Source organism: Mus caroli, chromosome 19, assembly GCF_900094665.2.
Source record: "Mus caroli chromosome 19, CAROLI_EIJ_v1.1, whole genome shotgun sequence".
In the NCBI taxonomy this organism is placed as follows: Eukaryota; Metazoa; Chordata; class Mammalia; order Rodentia; family Muridae; genus Mus; species Mus caroli.
The window spans coordinates 2,031,978-2,055,054 of NC_034588.1; the positions used below are offsets into that span (position 1 = coordinate 2,031,978).

The window sequence follows — 23,077 nt, forward strand, 5'->3', positions numbered from 1 at the left end:
TTTCCTTTCCTTTCCTTTCCTTTCCTTTCCTTTCCTTTCCTTTCCTTTCCTTTCCTTTCCTAGGTTGGCCTTGAAATTACAGAGATCTGACTGCCTCTGCCTTCCAAGTGCTGGGATGAAAGGCATCTCCCACCAGCCAGCTGCTAATGCTTGCTTTCTAATATTCCTGAGTCACCCACTGGGGAAAGCTGATGCAGGGAAGGACATCCCTACAGCATTGCACAAGCTGTACCATCATAGTTTAAATTCACCTCCAATGACTATAGATGCCAGCATTCTCCACAAGCCACCTAAATAATACACATAAAACTAGCAGCAAAGTATTTTCTATACTGGATAAAGAGTAAAATCACATGTGTTACTATCATAGGAATTCTGCAATATACTTGGTTTAAAATGTTTGTTTTTCTTTCTTTTCTAATGACAACCCTCCAAAGTTTGAAAAAAAAATCATTTTTATAGGACATCCACAAGCAGGGCACACATAATGTGCCAACTCCTGGACTACAGAAAAGACGGAAGCACTAGAACCTAGTTGGGTATCAGGCAGCCTCCAAGGCAAATTTGAATGAAGCATCTTGGTTTGGACATTAAATGATGTTAAATGGCATCCTCTGGTTAGAGCAAGATGTCAAGTCAGAGAGAGAAACATTTCCGTCTTCCAGTACCCCAAGAGTTCACGTTGCTTCAGTGAATCTCACACCAGCAGCAATAGGGCCCAGGCCAATCTGCCAAAATACTGGCTTCCTGGGAGTCTAACTATACCTATGTTATAGTCTTCAACCAAGACCTTCCTAAAAGGCTTGGCCTCAGGGTCTAGCTTTCTCAGGCTCCATTTCCCCGTCAGGGACCTAATGTGTCCCAGGTACAGGTTTCCACCTGTCCTACCTGCTTGGCACGTTCCTCTTGCTGCATCAGCAAAGCTGCCTGCTGCTGTGCCAGCTTCAGCCGTTCTTCTTCTGACAGTGCCACAGGCTCACCCACTCGAAGAGGTGGTGGGGGTCCCAGATTTGGTGGGTGAGCCATAGGAAAGCCAAGGCCAAGGCCTGGTGGAGGTGGTGGAGGTGGTGGAGGAGGCTGTAGAGGGGGAAGTCCCATAGGTGGTGGTGGCATAGGAATCCCAGACAGCTATGGGGAAAAAAATACAGCTATGAACTAGAAAGCATTTATTCAATTTATAAGCATTTGCAAGGGACCTAGCAAAAGAGCCAGATACTAGAATTTGAAGTCTAATGATGTAGGACTCAAGAAAATACACCATAGAAGAATCAAAAGATACTAACTTTAGCACACTGATCAAAGCTATTAGCTTCTCTGAAAAAATATGAGGAACATTCATATTACATTTTGCATTCAATTTAAGGAGGTACAAGGACACCTCTAAACTCCATACAGGAACTTCACAAAACACACAAACACACACACACCAATAAACTCCAGGTCAAAGCCACAACTTTAGAGGAAGAGAACCAAATACTAGAATCAGAAAGGACTTAAAAGAAATAGGAACTAGGACTGGATAGATGGCCAAGCAGTTAAGAGCTGCACGTCTATCATATCAGGGCTCAATTCCAACACCCTGATGGAAGCTCACAATTCCCTCACTCCAGCCCCAGAAAGACCTAACGCCCTTCAATGACCTCCTAAAACACTGCATGCACGCGATGCACAGGCAGAAGCTCGGACAAAATACAAATTCAGACAAAACACTCATATACATAAAAATAAGTTTAAAAAAAAAAACCAAAAAAAAGAGTAGTAACCAATGTTCCAAGGCATAGGATATCTACATTGTACTAACTGCAGGAAGTATTTTATTCAAATCAGGGCATTATCCTTTAACGTCTCAATAACTTTGGGAGCTACACCTGGGAGGGAAAGCATGACCACTTCCAGCTGAGAAAGGATCGAGGAAGAGTTCCAGATATTCTAGTTGCATCTTGAATGATAAGTCGAATTTGGAGGAGTAGACATTGGGATTAAAACAGTAGCAGCACTAATCAGAAGTGAAGAGGTCCCAATTTTGTCTCCTTAGACCTCACCCTTAACTTTTGGTCCCATCTGCCAGCTCAACACATGGCTATCCTGAGCAGAAAAGGTCCTCGAAACAATCTCTTACCTGTGCTGACATAGGAGGAGCCGCTTTGTCCCCATCTTCTCCTCTCAAAACTGGTCGATTCAGCACAATGCCGGTCTACAAGAAAAGAGAGCTCTAGGTCAGACTACAAGGAACTATTCCATTACATGACCTCCTCTTCCATTTATTTACTTAACAAAATGTACCCAGTGCCCACCTGACAGAGACTGGGGCTGGAACCTGAGAAAAGCAACAGGAGTAGAAGCAATTACAATAAAGCAAAAACAAGAACTGACAAAATGGTCAAGAGCTGGCTTGCTGCGTTGAAGTACACAAAAAAGGAAGACTTAGCCCTGTGTGCTGGAGCACTCGGAAGGCAAACGCATTAGGATCTCTTAAGTTTGAGACCAGCCAGGGCTACACTGAGAAACACTATCGCGAAAGAACAAACAAAAAAGTATAAGAAACGAAGATCCAGCCGGGGAGTGGTGGCGCACGCCTTTAATCCCAGCATTTGGGAGGCAGAAGCAGGCGAATTTCTGAGTTCCAGGCCAGCCTGGTCTACAGAATGAGTTCCAGGACAGCCAGGGCTACACAGAGAAACCCTGTCTCGAAAAACCAAAGGAAAAAGAAAAAAGCAAAGCAAAGCAACGAAGATCCATCCGTGAGGAGTCTTAAAGGCCTCCGGGAGAAGTGAGACCTAGCCTGAACTCCTGACAACACTCACCTGGCGGGTGTAGGTCTGCAGCCGCTCTACTAACTCCTCGCGACTCCCTATAGGACGAAGCACAGAATCAGGGGGTCAGCATCACCTCGAGCAGGCCAACATGGCGAGGTCAGGTCCCACAGGCCTGTCTCCGCCCCCCGCCCCGTGGGTCTCCTGGGTAACCAAGCTCCACTTCGCCACAAGCCCACGCAGGGCCCCTCTCGACCGCCTCTGCGCCTCACCCTGGATCGGCGCTCCTATCTCTGCCAATCTGGCCTGAAGCTCCTGCGCAGCCCAGGCTCCATAGTGGCCTGGAGGTGGAGGCGGTGGCAACTGCAACTCTCCTTTAGGAGGTTCGGGATGCTCCGCCGCCATCTTAGCCACAAGAAGGCGCGAGACCAACACGGAAGCTCGGGTCAGCCGCCGGGCCTACTTCCAGAAACTTCCGGCTGCGTAATCCACGTCCCGCGGTGATTGGAGAGAACTTGGTCCAAACACACGCCCTTTCCCTTACCGGAGAATAGGATTCGCCTCCAACGGAGGTTGCAGAGCCTTCTGGGAGTTGTAGTTTGCGGATGCGCCATCTAGAGGACGAACGCTCGCTATGACATTCTGTACGCAGCAGTAGTAATACATCCGCTGCCTGGCTGCAAGAACCTACTCTACCCAGAGCAGATGCATTCTTCTTCTCTCCTGCCCAAACACATACTAAGTCTTCTGTTCCGAGACCCTTCAATGATGAGAGACCTGAGTGCTTATTTCTCCTAGGAGCTCATAGAGATTGCTTTCCGGCGCCCGCAATGGGAGTTTGGTGCCGATGGCTCTGATAAAACAGTGTCTGATTGTTGCTCACTCCCGCCCAGGCGTGCTTGAATGGGCTGAAAGGGGATCGGAGCTGGTAGAGGAACGGACCGCCAAGCTGAGTTCCAGCTGCTGACCTGGGGGAAGGGCGCTGCTAAAATAAAATCCCCTTTTGCACCTTCGAAAAAGTCTTAAATAAATGTATTCTCTGTCAAATGCTTCCTTCCCCCTTTTGAGGAATGTTCATTAATACATTTTCCACCTTTCAGGTGTTTTATGTGTATGTATATGTACCACTTGCATGCCTGGTATCTGTAGAAGCCAGAAGAGTGTCAGATCTGGAACTGGAGTTACACTTTTGTGAATCAAACCCAGGTCCTCTGCAAAAGCAACAGTGCACCAATTCTCAAGCCCCAAGGTTTTTGTTGTTTAAGACAAATGTGTCCATATGTGGCCCAGGCTACCCTAGAACTTCTGATCCTTTGCAGGCTACAGATATATACTATCACACCCGATTTCGTGGAGTCATGTAGTTCAGACTGTCCTGGGACAAAATCTAGCCCAAGCCAACCTCTAGCTCTTGGCAACCCTCCTGCCTCTGCTTCTTGAGAACTGGGCTTACTGCTGCCAGCTAATCCATTGCCTTTGTTTCATTTTTAAGTCTTTCCTATCCTTTATTCCCACCTCCATTCCCCCAAACAGGATCTGGGACTTGATCTTCTTCTATCTTGAAGTATTTAGCATCCAGGAGGCAGCTAAGAAATGAGTTGGGAGGTGGGGGTACCTAACCTGGGCACTTTATATTCTTGTAGGAAAAAACAAAAAAACAAAAAACAAAACAAAACAAAAAAACCTCAGGGCCTTTCTTGGGGCAAGACACCATGACCCTTGCCTGCCCAACATCCACCAATTCATTTTATCTCCTTCCCTCTCCTAGTTCTGCCGCTCTCAATGACAGCCTGTTTGGTTTGTGTGTGATGAATAAGGGAGAGGAACACAAATGGTCTCATTTCCCACCCACGTGCTTCAGATCTTTTCCTAGCCACCTCCGTCTCACCAGCTGTCCTCAAGGGAGAAGTAATTGGAAAGGAGGGGTGGGCAGGATGCAGGAAAGGTGGGGTCTGAGAGAGACAGAAAGAGTACAGCACGTAAAAGCGGTTCTTGTTCCCTTCACCTATACCCAAATGGTGACTCTTCCCCCTTGGGTTCTCATCGCTACCCTACACTGGGATTGCAGACGGAACCAAAGCCAGAAAGGACAGAACTACAGAATGAGCGGCGGTGGCTTTTCCTTGTGCTTGCCAGCTCACTCAGACAACCATTTGTAACCCAAAGGAAGTCTCTGCTCCCTGTAATCAGAGAGCCCGGACAGGTCACCTGAGGCTGGGGCCCCAGTATGCTCAGGCAGGACTGCAGAGGAGTCCAGGGGGGAGGAAAAGGAGGAGGAGAAGGGCAGGGTCTCTAAGGCAAGATAAAAGAGCAAATGGGTAATATAACTAGGGCCAGAAAAGGACACACCAAACAGGATTTTTTTTTTCATGGAATGCAGATAGGATACCAAACTGTGCAAAGGGAAAGACTGAGAGAAAACAGAAGATGACATGCCCGTGTGCCCCTGCCTCTGAAGTCAGAATCCTTACATGATGCCCACTTATTGGCTGTGTGAGACCAGAAGGGACCAGTGCAGCCCCGTTAAAGTCCCAGAGTTGGGTGGTTAACTTACCTGACGATCCTTTCCTTGCCCAGAATAAAGGAGACAACATCCATGCCATCCCTAGAATCAACTGTGGTCTCATGACATCTAATGTGGCTGTAGAGGGTGCCACTATTAGACACCCACCAGGAGCTCTTTCAATTAGAGCTGCTACAAGGAAACAGGTGCCCATTTCGGTGCTGAGAAGTGGCAAGACTCTTGACTCCTGTTGCCTCTTGACTCCAAGATGGAGTAAAAGCAGAAACCAGAAATGAACTGGAGTTTCTGACTCTGAGTGCAAGGTGCCTTGGCAGAGACCCCAGATCAACAACAGCTCTGGTCAGAAGTGAGAAGGCTGGAGTCCTGACCAGGCCTGGGTAAACTTCTAGGTTCTGCCTCAGAAGAGGTGGAGGGCAAACTGGAAGGGAAGGGGCCAGGCAGGCGAGTAGAGGTGGGAAGTACGGAGGAAGAGAGAGAGTGAATATAAGAGACTCCTCGCGTGCACCTGAACCTCTAACCTAACCACAAGAAGCGCCAGTGACCGACAGGACCCAGCCAAGCCTCGGTTTTCGCTTCTGATGGACAATGGTGTTGCGCTCTTACTACAAAATTGCAAGGGAAAGATGTCTGTATCTAAAGATGCCAATACCACAGGAGAACGCTCACCAGCAGCAGGCAAGCTACGCAGTCCCCTTCCTCTTGCTGCTTTTTCTTTTCCCCCCTCCTCTGAGCCGCCAGGCCCCCGCCCCCGCCCCGCCCCCGGTGTGAGATGGGGGACGGGCGGCGGGTAGAGCTGAGCTGAGCTGAGCGGACAGACTCAGACGCTGCCACCTGATCCCATCCAGGCGCAGCAAAGCAAGCTACCGGCATTCTCCGTTCAGAGCCCCCGTTACCCTCAGACCCGGCAGATTTCAGGACAAGGGGCCCAGGGGGAGCGGAAGGTAGCCTTGACCCAAGTCGGAGACAGAGCCTGCCTGCGTGAGTACTGCAGTAGCCAGCCCAGGGCTGGAGGGAACAAGGGTGCACTGCAAAGAGGATGGGGGCCTGGGCAGTTGCAGAAGAGTATCTTCGGGGCCTTGTGCCAAGAGAGCTTGAGGGGGTGGCTCCGGACCCTCAGGAAGCTGGGAAGGGGTTGAAGCTGGCCAATTCCTTATAGTGACCAGATCTCTGGATGAAATTGAGGGAATGTGGGGCGCGGTGGGGGTGGGAGTGGGTAGTAATGGAGAAAGGAGAATGAAGAGAATTAAGAGGCAGGGATGAAAGCGTGTAGGGGGCGGGATGACAGAGAGAGGAAACCTTGTGCAGGGGGCAGAAGGGATGGAAAGATATTCGATCTCCTAGGCTCTATTGTGCTTCCCACCTCTCTGCCCTTTTCTGTTTGGGGACTTGCGTGGCCTGAGATATGCCATGCCCCAATACAGCTTAAGTCTCCACATCACTGAGAGGACAAGTCTCAGTGGTCAGGCCTGGGATCCACTCCTCCAAGAGCATCAGTATCAGCCCCGTGGCTCTGAGGAGAGAGCGAGAAAGAGATCTTTTGGGAATAGGGTGGACATCTGGGTTAGCTTTCAAATCTCTGGCTGGCAATTCCATTTCTTCTTTGGTTCCCTGGAGAAAAGAAAGCAATTTACAAAACTGGGCAACAGCCTGAGGTAGATTATTCTGACTAAAATTAGCACTGCTATTCTGATAAGGCTGGCACCCTGACCTGCTGGGTATGGTGAGGAGACCTCTTTCCAAAGAAAAGACGCTGGAGACAAGAATATGTGAAGCCTTTGTGGGCAGCATGCACACCAGCAGCGTGGTCACCCATTTGCTTCAGCCTCAAGACCAGTGGGAAACTCAGCCCAGGGAACTCCTCCAGGCCCCCACTGCTAAGTCCTTTATACAACAGGCATGGCCTGATCCAGGGAATGCAGGCCTACCTACTCTAGTAGCCAAATGTTATTCTCCATCTGGACCTGGGATGGTTTCTCTGGTTGGATGCCCACATACAGGACACAGGATTCTTGCTTTCAAATACCTGAATCTGTCATGAAGAAAAAAATCTGCCCTGTGCTCTGAAGAGTGACATAGCTACAACACAGAATAAGAAACCAGGGCAAGATCCGGGCAATGGTGGAGCATGCCTTTAATCCCAGCACTTGGGAGGTGGATTTCTGAGTTTGAGGCCAGCCTAGCCTACAGAGTGAGTTCCAGGACAGCCAGGGCTACACAGAGAAACCCTGTCTCAAAGAAAAAAAAAAAAGAAAGAAAGAAAAGGAAAAGAAAAGGAAAAAGAAAAAGAAAAAAGAAAAATAAGGGCAAGCCAAACCCAGGAATGGTCACAAAGTAGGGTGACTGGTTCTCACAGTCCCAGAATGGTCCCTGGAAGGAACTGTAGGCAAGAATGAACTAGGTTATATTGGGAGGGAGTAAGCCAGAGGCCAAAATCCCTGGTGTTCCCAGCCTGGAAACTGGTGCCTAGGGAATCCCCTTGCAGACCTTAGCAATCTTGTTGGCTCCCCAGTTCCAAGCCTTGGAGGCAATGGATAAAGCTGTTAGTAGAATAGATGGGATATCAAGAGAGCAACCTCATTCTCTGAGGCTAGGAAAAGATCCACTGTAGCTCCCCTTACACTTGGCCTCCACGGCTGGGTCAGATTCCTCTAAGATAGAGGAGTTTAAGCAAGTTTAAGAGGTAGAAAAAGACTTGTCCTCTAATTGTCTCTTGGAAAACCATCTGGTCACCGAGTTCTCCAAACAGGATTTGTGATAGAAACTTTGTGTCCTAAAAGGGCCAAGCCCATGACTTCCTCCTGCTGGAGACCAATGTTCTATCTCAGAAATCCCCAAATTGGAAAGGACCTAGGCTGCCTCTCTGTGCCCTTGATTGCCTTCGGAGGTCAGACCATTTGCTCTCTGGGTTCCAAAACGATTATGTCTCACTGGCTGCTGGAAGAAACCAGATGTGACCCGGAGATAAGGGGAGTTGTAAACAAGACATCTTTCCACCTAAACAGGTTTAGATGTAATCTGGTATTAATAGGGAAGGGGGCACAAGAAAAGAAAAACTGGAAGCCAAGTCTAGAGCCATAGAGTTACCTCATCCCTCCTGGGACCGGGTGTCCTAGTTCCTTACCCGTGCATATTCTTCTAAGGTTGCAAACCCTCCTCCCTTCAGAGGTAACAGTGTGAAGGCTAACGCTGAGTCTGAACCTGTACATACACCCCAGAAAGAAGACAGACCCACCCTAGCCTGGGGGCAGGCACGGCTGCTGAAGCTAACTTTCCACCTGAACTGCCAACACATTCTTGCAAAGAAAGCAAGCCTGGCTCTTGCCTCTCTCTCCCTCTTCTTACCTAGAAGGCTCATCTCCTGCTGGAAATTCTCAGCAGAGCAATTTGTCGCCACTCTGCCCATCGCTCCTAGGCTAGCCTTGGCCAAGCACCTACACAGTCAGCTGATGAGCCACCTGCTTTTTAAATGGGGATGGGATTCAGACAGGGATCCAGGGTTTCAAGTACTTCTTTCCCTGGTAGATTTAGTCCCAGGCCCTTAAGGCAGTGGAGACACAAGCTGGAGGGCTCAGTGCTCAGAAGTATGCAAAATTACCAGACCAGGCAGGGATGGAAAGATAAAGTTTTCTGAAATTATTTTACATCTGTGAGTACATGTTTTGCCTACATGTATATCTATCTGTGCATTGTGTGCATACCTTGTACCTCTGGCAGAGGCCAATCATCTGGAACTGGAGTTACAGAAAGTTGCAAGCCATCATGTGGTGCTAAGAATCAAACCTGGATTCTCTGAAAGAACGAGCAGTGCTCTTAAGTCCTGAGCCATCTCTAGCTTGACAAATCAGCTTTGAACGGGGACAGCTCGCATAACGTCTAAGAACACGGACTTTGGAGACAGCAGAGTAGACGTGGCCAGATGTGGAGGCACACACCTTGTTTTCTAATTATTGTTGGGTTTTTAAATATTATTTATTATTATTTATACAAGTACACTGCAGCTGTCTTCAGACACACACCAGAAGAGTGCATCAGATCTCATTACAGATGGTTGTGAGACACGGTGTGGTTGCTGGGAATTGAACTCAGGACCTTTTGAAGACCAGTCAGTGCCATCTCTCTAGTCTGGGGAGCACATCTTTAATCACAGCGTGTAGGAAGCAGAAGCAGGTGGAGCTCTGAGTGTGAGGCCAGCCTGGACCTTGTAGCAAGTTTCAGGCCAGTCAGGCCAGTCTCACAAAAAATAGTGAGACTAATTGTTTTTTTAAGTAAGTAGATCTGAGTCAGCAGTCTGCTATCACTGGCTGCGTGTCTATGAATAAGTGACCGTTACCCTCAGCACCTCATTGTCATCCACTGCTTAGTGGGAAATGCTTGTGGTGTCCAGCGTTAGTAATAATATATTAGGCCTACAGCACTAACCGGAGGCTGAAGGAGGTGAGGGCTTGGCTGTTTCTGAGGAGTTTACTCTCAGGGGACTCAGGACCACCCATTGGCTCAAAGAGTCAGATAACAAGTCCTGGAAGAGAGACAATCTTGGACTGGGACTTCTTGTGTCCTGAGCCACATGCTAGTGCTGAGGGAAGACAACTGCAGAGCTAGATTCAAATGGCTGTGAGACAAAGACAAGTTAGACACAGTCAGAGAGGTAAACACACAGGGCTCAAGAAACAGAATGGCTATAGTCTGAGTGCTGGGCACATCCCAGACCTGTAATTCCACCCAAGACTAAGTTATCCGGAAAGAGAGGAGATAGGGTCTTGGGGATAGGAGGTGGAATTCGAGCTGCTCTGGCATCTCTGTTCACCCCACTCACTGAATCTTTCTTTTGCAGCAGTCCTGTTAAGCCTGGAGTCTTTCTCCTCTGGCCACTGCAAACCTGTCTGTTTCCTTGTTCTGCCAGGCTTTTCAGGAACACTGGCCCTGCTACCAGAGCCACAGGACCCCCCATGAGTGCTGGTGAAGGAAGCCCGGGATAATGAGGCCCTGGCTGGTCCAGGAGTGAACCCTCACCATGCCACCTATCCTCCAGCGCCTGCAACAATCCACCAAGATGATGAGCCGCAGGAAAATTCTGCTGTTGGTGCTAGGGTGCAGCACCGTAAGCCTCCTTATCCACCAGGGGTCGCAGCTCAGTTGGTAAGTGGTAGCCCTTAGTGAGGGGGTATGGCCCCACAGGAGGTACTGCAGGCCAAAGAAACCAAAAGGCTTCTTTGGGCTTCCCTCCTTTCCTGTAATCCACAAGTACTTTCCATCCTCTAGAGCAGTGGTTCTCAGCTGTCTTAACCCTGAGTCCCTTTAATACAGTTCCCCAAACCATAAAATTTTCATTGCTACGTTGTAATTACTTAGCTACTGTTATAAATCCTAATGTAAGCCGGGCATGATGGTGCCCACCTTTAATCCCAGCACTTGGGAGGCAGTGGCAGGCAGATTTCTGAGTTTGAGGCCAGCCTGGTCTACAAAGTTGAGTTCCAGGACAGACAGGGCTAAGAGAAACCCTGTCTCGGAAAACAAAACAAAACAAAATCCTAATATAAATATGTGTTTCCCAAAGGGTTACTGGCCACTAGTTGAGCCTGCTGCTCTAGAGTCAATAAGCAAGGACAGGACTCCATGGGCAAGACTGAGTAAACTGCTCAATCGCAGACTCAGTCAGTCAAGGTCTGCATCTAGCCTTAGCCTTCCCACAGCATCACCCTGGGTTGCTTTTGTTCTTCCGAGACAAGGTCTCATTTTGTAGCCCCTACTCCACCCCCTTGTCTTTTCTTTTCATGGTTTTTCTGCTTCCTGAGTGCTGGGATTAAAGGCCTGCACCACTTATATTCTGCTTCACCTCTGCCACTGGTTACCACCACTGGTAACCAAATTTGTAGCCCCTTTTAAAGCTCTCCTTTGCAACACAAGGCTCTTCCTGAAACAATTTAGACCAGGCTGATTCAAACAGTGTTGAGTTTAAATTTTTTAACAAGATTTATTTTATAGATGAGTACACTGTAGCTGTCTTCAGACACACCAGAAAAGGGCATCAGATCCCATTACACATGGTTGTGAGCCACCATGTGGTCCTTGGGAAATAAACTTAGGACTTTCGGAAGGGCAGTCAGTGCTCTTAACCGCTGAGCCATCTCTCCAGCCCCAGTGCTGAGTTTAAAGGACTGCAATGCTACACCTGCCTGTCCTGAGCTCCTGATCTCCCACTTCTGAGTGCTGGGACCACAGGTGTGCACCACCACACCCACACACCAAGTTTTTGAAATGCTAGAAAGCAAACCTATTGCCTCAAGAATGCTAGGCAACTGAGTTAAGTCCTAAGCCCCACAAACAACTTACTAGTCCACTACTTGGGACACAGTCGTTCGTTTCTGAGCTCATGTCCTCATGTGTGACCCTCTGGTTCCCTGTGGGAACCCACCAAATCCCTGCGCCTTTCAAGGTGTCAACTTCCCCAATATTTCACACACTCTTCAGAGTGATCTGCTAGTTTTATAAATGATTGCCTGTCTAGGCATTATCCTGAGCCCAAACCAGCTACACACAGGAAATCCTTGTGGGGCTCTCAAGCTGCTTAGAGCTGTCCTTATCACTTAAAATGCTTAGGACAGAAGACTCAGGTGTGATTCAAAGACTGTCCAGATCTGATAGCTGACCAGTAATCCCAAACATCCTTGTTTCAGGATCTAGGAACAGAGGTGAAGGTGGCAGAAGGGCTATGCTTGTTTATAACAATACCTAGCACAAAGCAAAAGCTCCAGAAATGCACACATACGCGAATGAGTGGATCTCCAAAGACCTTAATAGAAACAGATAACAAGAAAAATAAAAGTGTTGCTGCAAGTCTGTTACCCCACTCCTCTCCAAAAGAGTGCTGAACTAGTTAAAGAGCAGAAATGAGAAGAAAGACACAGTCAAGACTGGTGACTGAGTTGGCCCCAGAGTCTTCTCGGGTCCTCAATTTCTAAACATTTAAAGTAAGATTCCCACAAGGATCTCAAAGGGCCATTGTCCTTTACACTATTTCTGCATTTAAAAATAACCCTAGGACAGGCAGCGGTGATACACACCTCCAATCCCAGCATCTGGGAGGCAGAGGCAGGCAGATTTCTGTGCGTTTGAAGCCATCCTGGTCCACAGATCGAGCTCCAGGACATCCAGGCCTACAAACAGAAACTCTGTCTTGAAAAGAAAAAAAAAATTGCCTTAGGTAGAGCCAGGCATGGTGATGCACTTTTAATCCCAGTGCTAGGGAGGCTAGGGCAGGCAGATCTCTTTAAAGTCAAGGCCAGCCTGGTCTACATAGGAGGTTCTAAGACAGCCAGGGCTAAATAGTGAGACACTGCCTTAAAAAATTGCCTTAAAACTTAGCAGCAGAGAAAGCAGGTGTCCTGATGCAGAAGGCTGAGACAGGAAGATCACAGACTGAGGAAACAGCCACTCAAGGCTTTTCTGCACTACAGAATAACTAACTCTGCTTAAAAAAAAAAAAAAAAAAAGCAGCAGGTCATAGGACTTTTGAAGCCAGCCTGGACTGGAGCTCCAGCCACAGAGCCCAAGGAAGAGCCAGATGTGATGACTCACAATTTAACCCCAGAACTCTTTTTCCTTTTCTAAGACAAAGTATCTCTTATGTAGCCCTGGCTGTTCTGGAACTGCTATGCATATACACTATATAATATGCATACCAGGCTGGCCTGGGAATGTGAGATCCTCCTGCCTGTTTCTAGAGTGCTGGGATGAGATCTTCCTGCCTCTGTTTCTAGATTGCTGGGATTAAAACGTGAGCCTCCACTTAGCTAAGCCCAGAATTCTTTTTTTTTTTAAATCTATACTGTGTTTTTATTTTATGTTCAGTAGTGTTTTCCCTGCATATATGTTTGTGTGAGTCTGTCAGGAGACCTGGGCTGGAGTTACAGACAGGTGTGAGCCGCCATGTGGGTGCTGAAGATGGAAGCTGGATCCTCTGGAAGAGCAGTCAGTGCTCCCAACCACTGAGCCAACTCTCCAGCTCTCAGTCCCAGAACTCTTCAGGAGAAATGGGAGGCGAGACTGGAGAATCAGTCAGAAGGGTACGGTCCAACAGAGACAGGAGAGTCTTAGCCTCAACAAGACAGAAAGAACCAATTCTAAAAAGGTATCCTCTGATCTCCGCCTGCTTGCCTTGGCATATGTGCACCTGCTGCACATACACACATTAAATAGATAAAATTAAAGAACAAAGTCCTCAAAACTTAGCTGCTGAAAACAACAAACATCTATTCTCTTTCCATTTCTATAAATCATGAATCCAAATGCGGCCGAGAGCTCATGACTCCAGGTCTCTTGCAGGTTTTCAGTCAAGGTGTCTGCCAGACGCACAGTCTTTTCTGAAGGACTGACTAAAAGGAATCTGAAAAAGTTCAGGTAGCTCCGCACTCTTCAGCTCTTCAATCAGGCTGACAGGACTCGGTTTCTTTGGGACCGCCTCCTTCTAATACACATTATCCTGGAGAGAGAGAAACCAGTGGCCTTTCCCCACTATAAAATCCGAGACGATTCCGCATCATTTCTACCTTACTCTGTAGCATAGAGCGCATCAGTAAGTCTAGTCCCACTCAATGGGGAGAGAATATGTGAGGGTGTTACCTGCTACTAGGAGTGAGAATGGGCATCCGGGCTCATCTCCCCACCCCGCAACCCCTTTAAACGGGTTTTCATTGTGTGGTTCTGGCTAGCCTGGAACACATTCTAGAGACCAGGCTGATCTCAAACTCACCTTGATCCACCTAGCTCTGCCTCCCACGCCACACACAACCCCAACCCCTTATGTATATGTGTATGGGTGGTATTACATGCAGTGTCATCTGAGGCCAGAAGAGGGCATTGGATCCTCTGTAATTGGTGTTACAGACAATTGTGGCCACACGGCCTGGGGAGATGCACCTGGGTCCTCTTGAAGGTCAGCCAGTGTTCTTCACAAATGGGAAGTCTTTCCTGCCCATGTAGAACCCATCTTAAAGGCTACCTGGCCCCTGGTCTCTCCAATCATGAGAGTAAAGACCAGGCCGACTCACTCCCTCGCCTTTACGCCTCTCACACACCCTGGGCTTTGCAGGTACCCCAAGTTGTTCCCTCTGAGCTGCCCGCCTCTGCGAGAATCGCCACCTCGGGCCAAGCACATGGCCGTGGCCTTCCTGAAGACTCACAAGACAGCAGGTACTACGGTGCAGAACATCCTGTTCCGCTTCGCAGAACGCCACAACCTCACGGTGGCCCTGCCTCACCCTAGCTGCGAGCACCAGTTCTGTTACCCGCGAAACTTCTCGGCCCACTTCGTGCACCCGGCTACGAGACCCCCGCACATGCTGGCCAGCCATCTGCGCTTCGACCGTGCAGAACTCGAGCGCCTCATGCCGCCAGACACGATCTATGTCACCATCCTGCGCGAACCCGCCGCCATGTTCGAGTCGCTTTTCAGCTACTACAACCAGTACTGCCCGGCCTTCAGGCGCGTGCCCAATGCGTCGCTCGAGACCTTCCTGCGCGCACCCGAGGCCTACTACCGTCCAGGCGAGCACTTCGCCATGTTTGCTCACAACACGCTGGCCTACGACCTTGGAGGCGACAATGAGCGCAGCCCTCGTGACGACGCAGCCTACCTGGCGGGCCTCATCCGCCAGGTGGAGGAGGTCTTCTCGCTCGTCATGATCGCGGAGTACTTCGACGAGTCCCTCGTGCTGCTGCGGCGTCTACTGGCCTGGGACCTGGACGACGTGCTCTACGCCAAGCTCAACGCGCGCGCCGCCACGTCGCGCCTGGCCACCATCCCCGAGACGCTGGCGCGGGCCGCGCGCACCTGGAACGCGCTCGATGCGGGCCTCTACGACCATTTCAACGCCACCTTCTGGCGTCGCGTGGCGCGCGCGGGCCGCGCGTGCGTGGAGCGCGAAGCGCGCGAGCTCCGCGAGGCCCGCCAGCGTCTGCTGCGTCGTTGCTTTGGCGACGAGCCGGTGCTGCGACCCGCTGCCCAGATTCGTACAAAGCAGCTGCAGCCGTGGCAGCCTAGCCGCAAAGTGGACATCATGGGCTATGATCTGCCTAGCGGCGGCGCTGGCCCTACTACGGAGGCTTGCCTCAAGCTTGCTATGCCCGAGGTGCAGTACTCAAACTATCTGTTGAGGAAGCAAAAACGCCGCGGTGGTGTGCGGTCCAGGCCAGAATCTGTCCTGGATAATCCTCCCCCTCGGCCCATTAGAGCACTGCCCCGTATCCCCCAGGGTACCTGAGTTCCGCCTGCCTCCAGGAACTCAGGTCTTGCTCCATTAGGGCCTTTTTATTCCCCACGGCCTTGAGCCCTGTGTCCAAATGGAGGTGCGTCTGCATCTGAGCCTGCCATCCTAGTGTCTGTCGCCCGTTCGAACCCCACTTTCTGGGATGGCATTGATGGGCCACCCACTCCTTCCCAACTTGTTGGTGACTTTGAGAAGAATCCAAGGGCGTTCTAGTACTGCCCACCCTGCCTTTTTCTGGGGACTGAGCACCTCACCTGTCATTTGCGGGTGCTGAGCCCACACTTGTGTTTAGTGGATGACCACAAGCCCCAGAGAAGGACTAAGTCCTGGGAAAATGCTGTGCTTCCAGTCAGCACCTGGGCTTTTGTTCTTCCCAGGGCTGCCTATGTCCCCTACTGTCTTCCAGGTTCTACCTTTCCTACACACACCTAAGCTGCTCCCAGACACCCAGAACCAAGAATTCTTGGGTTGGACTTTTTGTTGTTTGGCTTCTTTTTCTCCTTCTCCTTCTCCTTCTCCTTCTCCTTCTCCTTCTCCTTCTCCTTCTCCTTCTCCTTCTCCTTCTCCTTCTCTCATCCTCCTCCCCCTCTCCCTCCCCTCCCTCTTTTTCCTCTTTTCTTTTCTTTCTTTCTTTCTTTCTTTCTTTCTTTCTTTTTTTTTTTTTTTTTTTAGACAGGGTTTCTCTGTGTAGCCCTGGCTGTCCTGGAACTCACTTTGTAGACCAGGCTGACCTCGAACTCAGAAATCTGCCTGCCTCTGCCTCCCAAGTGCTGGGATTAAAGGCATGCACCACCACTGCCCGGCCTCTTTCCTCTTTCTTCTTTTTTAATAAAACAACTCTAAATTATGCAGGGTGTATGTGAATTATTGAAAGCCAGAATCCCCAGGTTTGAGGATAAGGCAAATCTTAGGGAGATACTGTGGCTGGACCCACCCAGACTTGATCAAGTTTTCTGCTGCCTCTTCCAAAGGCCCACACCTTCCTCAATCCTTCCACCTGGCATAGCCACAGAACCCATAGCCATCTGAGCTCCATCCATTTGCCAAAATTTATCTTTGTATCAGTTCAACCATATTTCCCATCAAGTTTGGGAATGCATATGAACAAGGGAAGCAAGTCTAGAAACCATGAACAGCTACAATTGGCTTCAGCAGGCTGGAAACAGGGTCATTTTCAGGTAAAGGGGTTCATAACTCCAGTTTTACCCCACACCCCTGTGAGGCCTTGACTTTACCACTGGGCATTTTCCCCTACCCACAAGAAGATAAGACTTGGATAATAATCCGCCCCTCCCCCAGTTTCCCTTAGCACAGCTACATACACTGGACTTGTTTTTTTTCTTTCTTTCTTATTTATTTATTTATTATATGCAAGTACACTGTAGCTGTCTTCAGACACACCAGAAGAGGGCGTCAGATCTCATTACGAATGGTTGTGAGCCATCATGTGGTTGCTGGGATTTGAACTCAGGACCTTTGGAAGAGCAGTCGGCGCTCATAACCACTGAGCCATCTCACCAGCCCCCTGGACTTGTTTTCAATACATGGTTTCTCTGTGCAGCTCTAGCTGTTCTGGAACTCACTCACTCTGTAGACCTGAATGGCCTTGAACTCAGAGATCTGCCTGCCTCTGCCTCCTGTGTGCTGGGATTAAAGGTGCACACCACCACTGCCCTGAGATACTCTTAACTTTTAAATAAAATCTCCCTTTTTATATTGGATATTTTATTTATTTACATTTCAAATGTTTATCCTCTTTCCGGATTCTCCCCCCCAAACTCCTACCCCCCTCCTCCTTCTATGAGGGTGTGCCCCCACCCACCCACTCCTGCCTCCCTGCCCTCAAATTCCGCTACACTGGGGCATTGAGCCTTCATGGGTCCAAGGGCCTCTTCCCCCCATTGGTGCCCAACAAGGCCATCCTCTGCTACATATACGGCTGTAGCCATGGGTCCCTCCATGTGTGCTCCTTACATGGTGGTTTAGACCCTGGGAGTTCTGGTTGGTTGATATTGTTCTTCCTATGGGGTTGCAAACTCTTCAGCTCCTTCAATCCATTCTCTAAATAAAATCTCCCTTAAAGAATAGCAGAGAGAGCAAGGCATGGTAGTTCACGTCCCAGCACTCAGGAGGCAGAAGCAGGTGGACCAAGGAACCAAAACAACCAAACAAAAACCAGCAGAGAGGCAAGGCATGGCAGAGAGGCAAGGCATGGCAGACAATGCCTTATCCCAGCACTCGGGAGGCAAAGGCAGATTCGTGTTTGACTTTGAAGACAGCCTGGTCTACATAGTTCCAGGCTAGTCAGAGCTATAAATTGAGAGCTACCTTGACATATTTAGTCGAGTATAAAACTATAGCTAACAAGGTCTGCTAGGTTCCAGCTACTACTGTAGAGCTTTGCTGGAACTAGTTTGTTAGATAAGCATCCTTTTCCTCATGATGGAACTATACCTTAGGTTAAATGATGATCCAGTCATATAGCTAGAAAATACCATCAAGATTTGAACCCAGACCCTGCAGTTTCAATATCTGCTCACATGTGCTGTGTCTAGTGCTATTCAAATAGAGGTTGTCACATGCCACAGGCAGACCTTCTCCCAAAAGAATGTAAAGTAAGACACTGCTATCAGCTCTTAGGTTATTTTTCAGTGAGACAATGGTTGGCTTGTTTGGGCAAGGAAGGTTGTCGTGGCTGGTTGGCAGGCTTTATGAAACTCCATCTTATCATTCTGTTTACTCTTAGCATAACAAAATATCTGTGAGTCCACAGCTTATGAAGGGAGAAATCTCTTTTGGCTCAGAGTTCTGGAGGCTCAGAGCATGGCACCAGTCTCTGCTTAGCTGGTGAGGGCCTCATGGCAGAAGGACAAGTAGATGCACATGAAAGAAAGAAACAAAATAGTATGGCACACTCTCCCAGAAATTAATTCAGTCCCCACAGACAGGAACACACACCCAACCCTGTCACTTCTCACAGGCCCTTCCTGCCTCCAATCAACTCACTTATAGGCCAAATTTCAACACAAGGTTTAGAGGGGGACAAAAAGGATAAAAACCTCAGCGCTCTCTGAATTTGAATGGGGCTATTTGTGTAGCACCCGCTTTGTACCAGTAGCTCAGAAAGAAGCAATAATTAGTGTCATGCAAAGCTGTAATTAGGTTTCTGCTGCTAAGCAGCAATAAAGAATTGTACTAGACTTGAGGCCATCTATCTAAAGACAGGTGTCCTCCAGCTCCCAGGCCCTGAAAGTGCCATTTTACCACCTCCTTGGTCCTATACTTGCAAGGAATATCCTTCCTCCTGCCCTTAGTTGGTGTAGAAAACTCAGACATGCTTTGTATCTGCCTTGATGGGCCTCCCCTGTGCTCCTTGGCCCTTGGACATGGCCTCTTTTATATGGTTCAAATCCAATATAAGAACAATGCTGGATTCAAAACTACCTGTGTCAAGAAGCAGGCCACAGATTAGGCAGCAAACAAAATGCGTCTATAAGGAACCTTGTTACACGGCACTGGAGACCTAAGGGATTGAGCCTGTCCACTGGGTATAGCTGACACTGGAGCTATTTGGATCAAGGGTCCGAGAGTCCCTTCCTCAAGTACACCCTCTTAAACCCACCTTTTCCTTCCCTCAAACCTTAACTTTCACCTCTCTCCAAAGCTTTTTGTAAAACCTTAATCGGCTTTGACTATAGAATGAAATTTAAAGGTTGCGGTTTTTTCTAACCTGGCTAGTGTCCAAGTAATTGAGATGGAGACTTATAGATTATTCAACAGGCATTAAACACAATAGTCGGGAGATATTCCTAACCCTTTAGGTTATCTAGTAACTTACCAGCCACAGGCCCAAGTTACTGCATTCAGTCTCTCCTTGGCTCGCTCTGCTGTGGCTCTCTGTCCTCATGGTAGACTCCTCGTGCCCAGACTTATGGCGAACATCTTTTTTTGGTTTTTCGAGACAGGGTTTCTCTGTATAGCCCTGCTGTCCTGAAACTCACTTTGTAGACCAGGCTGGCCTTGAACTCAGAAATCCGCCTGCCTCTGCCTCCCGAGTGCTGGGATTAAAGGCATGCGCCACCACTGCCCGGTGGCGAACATCTTTTTTGTCTTCCATCTTATAGCCCTTCTTCTCTTGGACCTTTACCTGCTTCTTCTCATGACAAATCCTTCTCCTGGCTCTTCTCACTCAGACCCCTGGCCAGAACCAAAAGTTCTATCTTCCTGTCTCCTCTGCCCAGTCATTGGCTGTAAAACTTTTTATTATTAAACAGTCAGAGATTATTGAGAAACATTCTTTATATCACACTGATACGGGGAATTCTTCAATATTCATGAAAACGCCCACATCTGGATTGCACAGAAATCAGCATCTGAATACACGGAGCGCAAGACCTCGGCCTTTGCTCCAGACCTCTACCCAACGCTTCTCTTTGACCTTCTAAACTGACCTTTTGTCCCCCTCTAAACCTTGTGTTAAAATTTGGCCTATAAGTGAGTTGATTGGAGTGATTAAAACAAACAAACAAAAAACTCTTCCTTCCCTCAAGCTCTCTTCTAGGGCAATCAAGGTTTTAGGTATCATTAACCCAGTCCCCAAAGGCACAGCACTGTCTAGGTGTGATGCAACAGAGCCCTACATCGTCTTCTTTTTAACTCCTCCCCTATTCTCATGGAGCACTGTGTCAGCCCCAGGGATTACTGGAGTGGCTCCACACCTCGCTGGGCAGTGCACCTAGAATTCTAACTGTGGTTCATGTCGTCACAATTATAATTAGAAATGGCAGGGAGAGAGCCCTGGAAACCCTAAGAGAAGAACCCCATATCCATTTCACCCCGTTCTCTCTCCAATATGCAACGGCTACTCAGAAATCATTCCCACTTTGATATTAGCATAATAGGGTTCCTGGGACAAACTGATATCATTATCCTAACTAAAGTTGGATTTCTGCCCCTGCCTCTTGTGGTTACCCGCTTCGCTGTAAAAAGGCCATTCACTGAGACCTGCTCAGTATTTACTGGTGGAAGGAAGAGGGGAGCCATGGCAATAATGTACTACTCCCCCAGGAATGAACTCCCCACTCTTTGATTCAGACAGTTGCCTCATCACCCCCCAAATATAAGAAACTACATGTAATTTATTTAGTCCTCAAAGAAGTCAAGGGGCCCCTTTTTCTTTTCTTGGACAGTATATATGCTGTTAATTTGCTTCCCTGGTTATCAAGCTTCTTTGTCAAACTAGCTGACAATCCACTATCCCCTCTCCTCATCCACATCTCCATCCTCTTACAGGAAAGGGCCTCACCCCTCTACAGCCAGCAGGTCAAATCGCACAGATCCCTACAAGGTCTAATATCTGAGCCCTCACCGAGCAAACTGCCTCTATAGGAACATTCACAGCCTCTGCTGAGCAAACAGATCGATTTCATTCACACACACACACACACACACAAGGGTTTCATGCCTTCCCCTACGTCCCTATTGCGCAACCTCTGAGGATAATGTGAGCCTGCCCCTTGTGTGCCCTGATTCCCACCCCAGCTTCACAAACTATGATCATTAACCTCCAATCCAGTGCCCTTGGAAATTGATGACGCCCACATTTCCCAATTCAGACACCAAAAATATATCTCGGTCACACTATAGACATATAAACACATTTCATATGGGCTACAGCCCAAATGGGGAAAAGCTCGGAAGGCTTAATTCACCCGTGCACTCCACCTTTGCCATCATGGGCATCCCTAAGTAGATTAAACACGGACAATGGCCCTGCCTTTACCAGCTCCCAGTTTAAGCCTTCAGCTCACAGTGGAAGATTGCCCATCTCAAGGTGATTTCTCACAGCCCCCAGAGTCAAGGAATTATAAAAACACACGAAACTCTAAAAGCTCAACTTGAAAACAAATAATAATCACGTACACTCCTAATAATGTTCACTTAGCGATGGCCCTAGCCATTCTAAATATATTTGATATTTACAAAAGCTCTAAACAGCCTCCACCACACACACCAGGACCGAATCCTCCACCCTGGTACCATGGCCTGACCCCTTAGACAGGATATGAAAGGGAACCCACCCTCTCCTCACAACAGGAAGGGGTTTGTGTCATTCTACAGGACGTGCCAAGACCTATTTGGGTACCAGCAAGAAACGTCTAATATCACCCCACCAGTCACGAAGATGGCCTGCCTCTTGCTGACTGGTCAAGGACTGAGGCAGTGAAGGAGATGCCACCCATGACCGCACAACATGATCTCCTGGAAGTATCGTGACCTGGTGGCTGCTGCCCAAGCCATGTTCTGCCCACCCCCCCTCACCTCTCTCTCCTGTTCTTCTGGTTGTCTTTGTTAATCTCCATTCTGACTCCACCACCGCCCAGGCCCTCCCTAATCCTTCTAATACCTATCACTGGAGAGTTTCTGTTAGAGAAACCTATTATTATAGAAACAGGAGACTGCCCTCCACAAGGGTGCAGGAGCCTGAGAATCCCAATGCGTGCAGACTCTCCTGGCTTTGATCACCCCTCACCTGCTTTCCATATCATCAAACAGGGATGAATCCTTTCCCCAAGGCCTCGACACCCATGGAACTGCTGCCATTAGAATTACAAAACAGAAATGCCAGGATCCGGTACACTCAACGCAACAACCAACCCCAGACACACATAGCCCAGGCCCCTGGAGCAAACACTGAAGGACACCAGTGCGAGGCAAGTGTCATTCCCAGCCATCTGCTCCATACCCTGTCACAGACTTCGACATTTCTCCACAAGCTGTTCCTGTTCCACAACCAGTGCTAATCTACTAAAGCGTCATGGACCAGGGGATCAAAATCACCCAGGAGGTCGGAGCCTCCCTTTCCTCATTTCAATCCATCCAGTTCATGGCTGACTGCTTCCACCTAACAACTCATCCAGCTCCTCCCCAAGCTTTTCCTGTGCCTCTTCTCCTCCCCAGCCCTGACCCCTGCCATTGTTGGCCATTGTTCCCATTAACATCTTGCTTTATGACTCCTGTGGGTCCTTACCCCCATTAAACTTACAAAACATTCCTCTCTTTTTCTAACCTTCCCACTTTGCCTCATAGGACCTTCTCCCAAGTCTCCTCCTTCATGGTCATGAAACATCACTGTCACCAGCCCCGCCCCCCCCCCCCCCCCCCCCCCCCCCCCCCCCCCCCCCCCCCCCCCCCCCCCCCCCCCCCCCCCCCCCCCCCCCCCCCCGCCCCGCCCCACCCCGCCCCTGCTTTTCTCTGGTGCAGTAACAGCATTGGTCCCTGTGCTAACTCCTCCCTCCAAGGTTTTGCAGGCTGCAAAAGCCATGTTCTGCCCACCCCCCCTCACCTCTCTCTCCTGTTCTTCTGATTGATTACCCCACAGGTTTACCATAAATCTAAAGAAATCACCTGGCAGCCTAGGAAGGGACTGGAGAAAGAGGGAACTCTTCATCCCCATGTTTATCTGACTTGGCCTGGCCCAAGAGCAACAGGGGCTGCTGGGCTGGTTCAGGCACAGACATACAACCTGGCTGTAT

At 49.0% G+C, this 23,077-nt stretch overlaps 2 protein-coding genes across 3 annotated transcripts in view; one reads left to right on the plus strand and one right to left on the minus strand.

The window, feature by feature from the left end:
* The window catches only part of Sf3b2 (splicing factor 3b subunit 2), a 20,922-nt gene extending 17,719 nt beyond the window's left edge, over positions 1 to 3,203 (minus strand). For both annotated transcript variants that reach the window (XM_029472726.1, XM_021151745.2), the window contains exons 1-4: positions 3,026 to 3,203; positions 2,805 to 2,851; positions 2,120 to 2,194; positions 889 to 1,128 (exon numbers count right to left, since the gene is read on the minus strand). In XM_029472726.1, coding sequence (XP_029328586.1) covers positions 889 to 1,128; positions 2,120 to 2,194; positions 2,805 to 2,851; positions 3,026 to 3,158 — 495 coding nt within the window. In that variant the 5' untranslated portion in view covers positions 3,159 to 3,203. The remainder of the gene's footprint in view (positions 1 to 888; positions 1,129 to 2,119; positions 2,195 to 2,804; positions 2,852 to 3,025) is intronic.
* A 2,860-nt stretch (positions 3,204 to 6,063) lies between these two features.
* Positions 6,064 to 16,067, plus strand: Gal3st3 (galactose-3-O-sulfotransferase 3). The gene is made up of 3 exons (XM_021152370.2): positions 6,064 to 6,255; positions 10,178 to 10,413; positions 14,366 to 16,067. Exons 2-3 carry the CDS (start codon positions 10,289 to 10,291, stop codon positions 15,534 to 15,536), a joined length of 1,296 nt encoding a protein of 431 aa, XP_021008029.1. The 5' UTR covers positions 6,064 to 6,255; positions 10,178 to 10,288; the 3' UTR covers positions 15,537 to 16,067.
* The last annotated feature ends 7,010 nt before the right edge of the window (positions 16,068 to 23,077 follow it).

What these genes read in the sequence shown, in the direction of transcription:
- Gal3st3 (XM_021152370.2), top strand. Translation starts at nt 10,289, where the DNA reads ATGCCACCTATCCTCCAGCGCCTGCAACAATCCACCAAGATGATGAGC. An exon ending in CAGGGGTCGCAGCTCAGTTG is followed by an intron (nt 10,414 to 14,365) that starts GTAAGTGGTAGC and finishes TGGGCTTTGCAG; the next exon opens with GTACCCCAAGTTGTTCCCTC.